General features: G+C 51.7%; 1 protein-coding gene across 3 annotated transcripts in view; it reads right to left on the minus strand.

The window, feature by feature from the left end:
* MAML2 (mastermind like transcriptional coactivator 2) overlaps positions 1 to 8854 on the minus strand; it is a 212266-nt gene extending 203412 nt beyond the window's left edge. The window contains exons 1-2 of one of the 3 annotated variants that reach the window (XM_061374579.1): positions 8358 to 8854; positions 6521 to 7688 (exon numbers count right to left, since the gene is read on the minus strand). In XM_061374579.1, the coding sequence (XP_061230563.1) occupies positions 6521 to 6928 (408 nt within the window). In that variant the 5' untranslated portion in view covers positions 6929 to 7688; positions 8358 to 8854. Of the gene's footprint in view, positions 1 to 6520; positions 7760 to 7998; positions 8241 to 8357 lie in introns of those variants that run through there. The other 2 variants (XM_061374578.1, XM_061374577.1) reach the window with 2 other exon arrangements.
* Between the last annotated feature and the right edge of the window lie 658 nt (positions 8855 to 9512).

Consider the following 9512-nt stretch of genomic DNA (forward strand, 5'->3'; position numbering starts at 1 on the left):
CAAAGCAAACGTTCAAATCTCCTGTCTTAGGCTCCATCAATAATGAATTTGGCTTCTAAGTCATCAAACCATCAGATCTCAATGCACTTTACAAAGGTGATAAATAGTAGAGGAAACTTAGGCCTATGGAAGTGAAATAACAGGAGTAATCTATTGAACAGATCCTAGAGACAAGAGTAGCAACACTGAGGGTTTAGCACTCTCACCTAAGAACTGTTGCTTGAGAGTTGAAGGTATTTTGTGTTATTTATTGGTGTTGGCACTTTAGTACAATTATGGATCGATTACCTGCATCTAATAATACTTTGGAAGAACTTGACAAGGCATGAAAAATTCACAGTTTGGCTCTCAAGCGGCTATAGGAAGCTTTTCAGGGGAAATCTGGGCCATAAATAGTTTATGCTTTCATCTAAAAAAAATAAATAAATCTGTCTCTTAATACTGTTAAGTTGGCACCAACTCCTTTTTTGCAGCCAAGACCACTGCCTCTTTTACTGCTCAAAGCTGTTCCAAACTGTAGCAGCATGATATGAGTAAGGTTTACAGCCGCTGATTCAGATTTGTGGAAAACACAGCCCTGTCGTGAATCCCATGAGCTTCATTCTACTGCTGCTGGGATTACTATCCCTGGGAACACTCATATGCGGACACCACGAAGAGGCCAAAGACGCCAAAGACCTTGTTCCTCTTCTCTTCAAGCAGCCAGGTGGCTAAAGTTTTTCTGCATACCATGTGTGCAGATTTTGTGCCCTCTAAAGTGTTGCATAGTGGTTTCTTTAATTACCTTCCTGTGATGGTGATAGGTCACTGTCATGCAGAACTTGGCCCTCAGCAGAGACTAGTGTCCCATGTGCTGGGCAGTGATATGGTGCCACCTGAAGAGCTCACGCATAGAAGGGAAACAGTGGCACAACAGGAGACATGCACAAGGTCACAGAGAAGCTTGCTGGCAGGGCTGGCACCTCTATGCCAATGCTTTGTCAGCAGGAGCAGCTTGCCAGCTTCCAGCTCCTTCTACACCACATAGGTGCAATATAAATGCATCAGTGCAGATACTACCCTTCCCAAAGTTGTCAAAGGGCACAGGGTAGAGCCCTTCTTCTCCAGTAATGAGCCATGGGTGAACTTTTCATGAGCCAACAGATTTGATAAGAAAGGCAGACTACAGTTAGCTTCTGAAGATGGTATCTTGGTAGACAGGACCGTTGACAGCAGTTAGGAAGAGGCTTGTTATGCCTTTTTTAATCTGCTGACTAACCTAGCTGCTGGGGTTTTTTGGTCACTGCAAGTTAACCAAACCTCACATAAACCTTCTGCAGGCATTGTTCTTTGCAAGGGGAGAAGTAATGATAGTGAAATCAGAGTTTCAGCAGAGCAGCTTCTCTGACTCAGGTGTACCTTTCTAAGGTTCAGACTTCCCCCCAGAGTGGCTAGCAGTTTACTGGAGTCATGCTTCTTAGCACGAAAGGAACAGAAGCTGTGCATCACTCTCCTTTGTTGTGGTGCTACGAATCAGGAACTCAATCTGAGTACTGGAGGGGGTGCAAGGGCTCTATCAGAGGACCTGCTGTAATAGTCACGGAAGTTAAGGAGCCCATGGGTTAGCCTTGGAGAGTATGTCAAGTCCTGGCAGACAAACTGTTGATCTGGTTGCTACCTACAGAAACTCTGGTGGTGGAAACACTGTTAAACAGTTTCAGAATGCAGGAGACTTTCATTAAATGTATTCAAAGCTTGAAAGGCTTCAAAGGAGGCAAGTGACTTGGTTGGAGAGCTAGGACTGAAAAGGCTCCTATATGGGCATACATTTACAAATTAACTTGTTGAACTTTTCATTAGGAATAGCTTTTATGCAGCTTCCAGGGGTTTTCTTGAGTTTGGCTCAGAAAATGTCTCACGGTCAAGAGGAGCAAAGATGTTAAATGATGCCCATGTCCACCCTAACCAAATGGCACTCAGCAGGCCAGAGGGCCCATGATAGCAGCTCGAAGTTTTGTACCCATATAAGCAATGTAAGTTACTCATTCCACCTGACTTGGTTACATATACTGAATTTATCAGAATCCAGTTTTGCTCCAGCAGAAGCATAAGGGGCAGACAGTGGTCCTTCACCTTACAAACAGAACATTTCATTGCTCTGGCACCAAACTTTGTTAGTCAAAAGCTTTGCAGAACCCACCTCTGCTCATCACTCCATTATGTCATTACACCCCACAGCTGCTCACCTTATACTGCTTCCTTCAGAGCGCTTCCAAAAGTTACATATGTCCAGAACCAGAAAACACAGCTATTTCTGCAGGCAACCCTGCCAGCCACCTAGCAAACAAAGAGCCTGGGAGATGGGGAAAGTCTAAACTTGGGCCAAAGATACCAGAGCACAATCCTTCCTTTTAAAGTACTCGAGTATCATTAATGTTAGCACAGGGGAGGCCAAACCTCAGCACAGTGCGGATCACAAAAAAAGTTATTAGGAAACAAAGTCAGGGCTTCCACGAACGTTAAAGGATCTCCGCATAACATAACTGCCTAAATTGAGGTTCACAAGCCAAACCTGGCTCTTGGCACCACTCAGGCAGCCCTGTCTTCCACTGAGATCCTCAGGGAACTGGAACAAACCCATTGACTCTTCCAGATCTATTCTGCCATTGATGAGAATTTAGGGGAGTAGGGGGAATTAACCCATTACCCTCTTCCTTGGCTACACTGTCTTTATGGGACTGTTTTCCCTTCTCTCTTTCACCTGCGTGCAGACTACATCTGGGGAGCAGGCCGCTTTCACAGTCACTCTTATGAGTACTGAAAATATTAATATATTTAATTAACATTTTAAACTAATCCTTATAACAATAAATTCAGCACAGATTTGAGGTGGGTGAAAGTAGAACATGTCACCTGTGACTGATGACAAACATCACTTAACACACTCAGAGCTACTGATGTGATGGCTGCAACAAAAAGAACATGACCAGACTAATATAACAATGTCCATGAAACAGGGTCCACAACTTGCACAGAGCAAAACGAACAGTGCTCAGCCTGTGTCAGAAGAATGAAGGAACGAATTGGCTGCTGGAGATTTGAAACTACAGTGCAAGAACTTTGGTATTACCAATTCAGCGCTTAAGCCACTGAGGAATGCCCTCCAAAGCTAACTGTTTACATGTAACATCAATAATATAAACAGCTAAGTGCTGGAGGACATATACATACATAGAGATGTATGTATAAAAGAAAGACAGAATATTTTATCTGCTCCACTCTGCACCATGAAAAGTAACACCACCATATAAATAAACAAATGTCAGCTCTTGGGAAATGCAGGGAGGCAGAAAGTACTAAAGCTTTCCTAGTCATGTCCTGGAGAATAAATTTCTCCTTTACATGTAGCCACATCCATTGGTCCTAAAAAATCTGGTCTCCACTCCCCAATTAGAACATGCTGCTGCCAAAGATGCCTTCTCAAAAATCAAAGTAACGCTGCCAATTTAAGCCTAAACCAAACCCCACTAAAAACTCTCTCTTCTGCCAGTTTTAAACTGTCCACTGGGAAAAGATCATTATCAACTAATAGTATCAACAACTAGATAATCACTTCAAGCTCTTTGATATGTTCAAGTGAACATTGTTTCAAATGTTATCAAGTGTCAAATATTTACTCTTGAGTACAACTGTGTAAACGACCCATCCAATGCCACTAAATATGACAGGCACACGTGCAACAAGAGCAGGGGGACCTGCAGAGCTAAAGAAACAACCCAGCTATTTTCAGGAGAGGAAGCGTGGGGATAATCTTGGTTTTGCAGACAGTGTCCTGATAGCCAGAACTCCCCAAAGAGTTATGGCTGCCTTTGTACTTATCTGAGTGGCCTTTTTTAACTGGTGGACCCACAGCAAGGCAGGTGGAGTTTTGCAATCCCACCACGGAGTCAGAGATGTGTGTCCAACCTCACACGCTCAATGTGAGACTCACAAACACTCCTCTTGTGCTTCCCCGTGCTGGAGCTGCACTTGCCATAACTGAAGCTTAGAGGTGCCCCTTGTTCCAGTACCCTGCACACCCCAGACCTGCTGTCTGTTCTACAGAAAAGTCTAGGATTAGAGGAACAGTGCATATAAAGCTTCTACTGGATTTCCTCTTGGGAAACACCCCATAGGGGATGAATTCTGCTTAAGATCGTTCTCTTCTCCATCTATTTATAACACACAGGACAACAGGCTCAGTCCACCTTGTCCTTCCTCTTGTTCAAGCACCCCTGGAATAACTGGTAGAGCAAAATTCTCCTTCTTCTATGGCTGGAGCAAAACCAAGACCTGGCAATTTCCTGGCCCGTCCCTGCCCTCTGAATTTTCAAGTACAGGAATAGTGGTGCACTACCTGGGGTATGACCCTCCATCACTTGAACTCATCGTAGACACCGCGGTTTGCATGTCCTTTTCAGTATTCACAACAATATCCTAAGGAGCTCTTGGTGATGGGAACATGTTCCTCTGTGACACAGAGACGTGACTTTGAACCCATGCTTTTCTAAGCTCCTTAATTAGGCAGTCCTACCAGAGCAGCAAATGAGGAATGGCTGTGTCAAGCACAGAGTGGGAGGATCAGTGATGTGCAGTGATACAATTACAACAATACTGCTTCATGAGCCAGCATTTCTTCAGTGTCAAAACACGGTTCAGGGCCCCAAATGTCATGCTCAGTGAAGTCACGTACCTTGTCAGCAGGATTACTGAACACTAGCATGCAAAACTGGGGGAGACTTTGTCAGACCTTTCTCTTGTCAAAGGCACACACTGCGGGGAGTTACCTGAGAGGTAACACATCTTGCAATGAGGGGTGAGGGTCCTACATGGTGTTGTCCAGCAGAGAGGTGGGCAACAATCACAAGTGGTGTTCCAGAAACAAGGACAACTTCTCTGAATTTCAAAGATGAAAATCTTGCAGTATTTCCTTTGGAGCTGTTTCATTTAGCACTGTCAAACAGCTGCCTCCAGCTATCTCATGGTAATAGTAACAACTAGTAAACCAAGTGAAATAAAAAAAACCCAAACCAAAACAAACCACATCAGCCTGCTCCCTGATTTCAGAAAGTGGATTTTTTCTGGGACATACATTATTAGGCAAAAGGCCTTTTTCTCCCCACATGACAAGTGCAAAGCATTTCATCAATACACACTGGAAAAATAAGATAATGGCTTTCTTGACTGTGACAAGGAACGTGGGGAGATTTAATCTGAGCACTGAGTCGGGTCGAATCTCCTAAACTCCCTTTGGACACAATGTTATCGCGTTCACGCTTACATCATCACCCTCACGAATGATGCTGAGCAACGCAGCCCCCAGCGTCGATCCACGCACCACAGCTTGCTCCCAGGGAAGAAAGGAGAAACAACCACAAAGGTCCCCTTTTAGCACACGTCAGGCACTGAGAAGGGTAAGTTTGATGTCTGGAGCGGAGGGAGAGATCTATTTTCAGCCGTTCCAACAGCAGGCACGGGCCTATCAGGGTGCAGTCGCTCTTAATATTTCACATGTGTGCCGAGAGTTCGGGGTTGGAAGGCAGCACCGTGCAGCACACGCCTTCAAAAGCAAGGTACATGGACTGCTCGTAACAAAGTAACAGGAGACAAAGCTTCGCCTCCTTGATCTGTTCAGAGCGATTTCCAGTTGAACAAGGTCCAACCTGCCACTTACAACGCGGCGGTGCCTGGAGAACTCATGTAACGCTGCTCTGCGGAACACGCACGGTGGTAACAACAACCTGGCCCTTTCTGGAGGTGGCCAGCTCAGGGGGACATCCCTGTGAGCCGCCTGCAAGCACCGGCTGGACACAGCTGAACACTGGCTCTGGCTTCTCAGCGCTGCCCATCTGTCTCATGCATATAAACCGGCCAAGGTTGAGGGATGCGGCAACAAACTGCTGCCTAGAGTGGCAATCACTGTCTGAAGCCGCTACTGGATGGGGTAATATGAGACGGGGGGGCAGATCTTTGCATGAATGAATCCTTAGCACTACTTCTCACCCCTGCTTGGGGATGTGCTATGAGCTTACCACCAGTGCCCCTCCTCGGGGACGCCTGCTGTCACCGCCTCATAGGGTGATGACAGGGGCACACAACACGTTTTTAGGACCACAGACTGCTTCAAAGACAAAAAAAAAACAAGCCCAGAAGTCCCAGAATGGCTTTGAGGGAAGACACATGCCTCAGCTGCCCTGCTCCGGGCCGCTAGACCTGCCCTCTGCTCCTCACACCCTCCATGCCACAGCAGGGCCCACCGCCTGGCAGGGACCAACACAGGGGGCATGAGGCACAGCGGGCCGGGCCGGGCCGGACACGGACACCCCTCCAGGACCGCCCTCGGGTGGGGACAGGCCTCGGAGCCGGCCCCACCTTCGCGCCTCACCCGAGGGATGGCTGCGGGGCCGGGTGCCCCGAAGGGATCCCGGGGACGGGGGGGGGGGCTTCTCCCTGCCGGCACGCGTGCAGCCCCTCCCCGCGGGCAGGGGGCGCTGTGACTCACCGCCAGGAGTGCCGAGGCGCGCTGCTCCCCCGCCGGCTGCTCGCCGTTGATGCCGCCGTTGCTGAGGAGGTGCTGGTGGTAGTCCGGCGGCGCGGCGCCGGTGGCCGCTGCGGTGCCCGGTCCTGCGGCGGCGGTGGCGGGCGCCTTGTGGTGCTTGCCGGCCTTGCGGGCGCCCTGCCCCTGCTGCACGAGGTGGAGGAGCTGCAAGGTGCTCTCCCGCTCGCGGTCGGAGCTCTCGGCGCGGCCCCGCTCGTAGCGCCCCTCGCAGCTGAGGTGGTGCTGGCGGCACACGGCGATGCGGGCCCGCAGCCGCTCCACGATGGCGCTGTGCACACGGGGCGCCGCCGGGCCCCCCCCCAGCAGCCCGGCCGCCAGCCCCGCGGCCTGGGGGGGAGCCGTGTCGCCCATCGCTGCCTGCCGGTCCTGGCCCTCCGGATGGGTCGGTGCTCACTGCCGCATGGAGATAGGCGGAGGAGGGAGGGGGGGAGAGGCGGGGGCAGCGGCGGGAGCCCGAGCCGGGGGCTGGCGGCGGGGCGGAGGGCGGTCAGCCCCGCGCCCCCGGCCCACCCCGACCCGGCCCCCGGGCGGTGACGGCCCCGCGGGGGGCTGACAGATCGGGGAGAGCGGGAGGACGGGGCAAAGGGGGGGGGATCGTTAGGGTCGGGCCAGCATCGGCCGGACTGGGGACAGCGGGTCGGGGGACGTCCGGGGAGGGGGATACGGGGGGGATCCGCCGGGGAAAGGAGGGCGGAAAAAAGATAAAGCGAGCCGCTGCCTCCGAAATGAATCCCTGTGCGAAGGAGATCTCCCTCGGGAATGAGTGAGACTTGGCAGGTTTATTGGTTTTATTTCATTTCAGGGGAGCGGGGGGCTTATTCCTTGAAGTGGAAATTTAAGGCATGGGCGTGCTCGGCGGCACGGAGGAACCCCCGGCGGCCCGAAAATCCCGATTTGGTGGAGTGGGGGGTGTTGGTGGGTTCTTTTTTCTCTATTTATTTCTTTTTCCTAAAGTCTTTAGTAAATATGCAAATAAAGAGCCGGGGAAGGAGGTGGAGGCGGCTCGCGTTAGTTTAGTCTTTGTGCTTTCTCGTTTCTCTCGCCCGCTCTTTGCTGGCCACTCTTCGGTTTATCACCGTGTCCAACTGTCTGCCGCTAAACTGTAGTTCCTCTAAAAATAAGAGAGACGGATCCCCCGGTCCGGAACAATGTCAGTCAGTGGACTTCCAGACCACGCTTCGCCTGCAGTTAATCCAGCCACTGGATAAAATCCGTACTGCTTTCAGCGCTTATTTCCCCCCTTAGTAATAAAAGCAGCAAGCTACGAACCCAGGCAAAGAACTCCTCTCGCGTACTTTCCCTTATACTCCCAGATATTGAATAGTTTCAAGTACAGTTTCAGGAAAGGGGGGGGGGGGGGAAACAAGCTAAAAAGCCAGCCCCTCTTCAGACCGTAATTACAAACGCAGAGTTGCACTTACAAACTTCCAGCACTTTGCACCCAGAACCGTCCGGCCACTTTTCCTTTGTGTTTTTGTACGTTCCATCCCCGACCCGCTGGGGCGGCTGCTCGCCGGTGCGCTATCGGCGCTGCCTCCTCTGCCGCCGCCCGCTGCCGCCTGCCCGGGCTGCCCCTCGGCGCGGTGCGGCGCGGAGCGGAGCGGGTCCGCGGTGCGCGGAGGCGGGGGGCGGGTGTCACCGGCGGCGGAGAGGCCGGGGCGAGGCGCGGAGCCTCCCAGCGGCCGCGGAGGGGAGTCGGGCCGCTGCCGCCGCCGCTCCCCGGGAGGTATTTGCATGGGAGGAAGCCAAGGAAATCCCCTTTCCCCTCCTCGCTCTGTACCTGGGTGCGCTGAGCCGCCGCCGCGGAGCGCAGCCTCCCGCTCTCCCTCCTCCCTCCGGGCGGCGAGACCTTCGGGCGAGCGAGTGCGAAGGAGCAAGCCCTCGAATCTATCGCGGCGCTGCGCTCCCCGACCGGCTGGATTCCTCTGGAACAGGCGGTAGAAAAACAAGCGGTGCCTCCCCGAGCGCTCGCACGCACGGGACGGCCCCGGGACGCGGGAGCTGCGGACAGCGGGTCCGGAGCTGCTCCCGCACAGCCCCGGCCGTGCGCTTGTCCTGAACGAGCCCTCCGGGCAGAGCAGGGGTGGCCGCTGCTGCGAGACCGGGTCCCCGAAACTGGCCTTGCTGCGACGGGCGGCCGGAGGGGTGTTAGAGGTGAGCTGCGAGGGAGGCGGCAGGAATAGCTGGGAGCTGGTCGGCTGTATTAAAGCAAGACGCTGTCATGCTGCTGTGGCTGTAACTCCCGAATTCCCTAATATCTACCTGGGAAGAAAAATGGCCCCCCCCCCAAGCATGCAGAGACACAGCCCCGATGGAAAACCTTTCAGGGGGCATCATCTCATTTAGTGCTGCTGTGGGGCCAGTCAGAAAAACACTAATTTCATCACATCATACCAGGAGCATTAAGTTGTGGGTGAGGAGGAACTAGCGATAACCCTCTCAGGTGGTTTTATCCCTTTCCAAGGTCATGCACATAAATACTTTGAATGCCAATGACGAAATAATACATTCCTGGAGATTGCCCCCAAAATACATAGAAGATCTGCAGCACTGGATATATAGGAAGTGCAAAAGCCCTTCCATGACCCCAGTCTCCTTCATGTGGGAACAAACATCCATGTGAGTCTCCAGAATCTGGCTCTGTGGGGACCAGCTAGAACCTCCAGCACATTCAGATTTACCCCAGCAAAGACTTGGATTCTTTTCTGGGACAAGGTGTGGGGAAGCCAGGCTCGTGGATGTGCTACCTTCAGAGGAAGAAAAAGGGGATTTTTTTGTCCAGCCTTGAGCAACTGAGGAAAAGAGGGTTATTATTTGATAGACAACAGCACTGTGCATCTGTTGAGAACAATGGGCTGGCACAGGTGGAAAATAAAATGAAATTTTAATGTTTGTAAAATAATGGGCAATGTTACCTTTGCTTCAGGCCTCGCTA

The sequence above is a fragment of the Neopsephotus bourkii genome, unplaced genomic scaffold, assembly GCF_033783945.1.
Source record: "Neopsephotus bourkii isolate Nb327-2 ecotype Australia unplaced genomic scaffold, CSIRO-AGI_Nbou_v1 NB_1638, whole genome shotgun sequence".
Taxonomy (NCBI): domain Eukaryota; kingdom Metazoa; phylum Chordata; class Aves; order Psittaciformes; family Psittacidae; genus Neopsephotus; species Neopsephotus bourkii.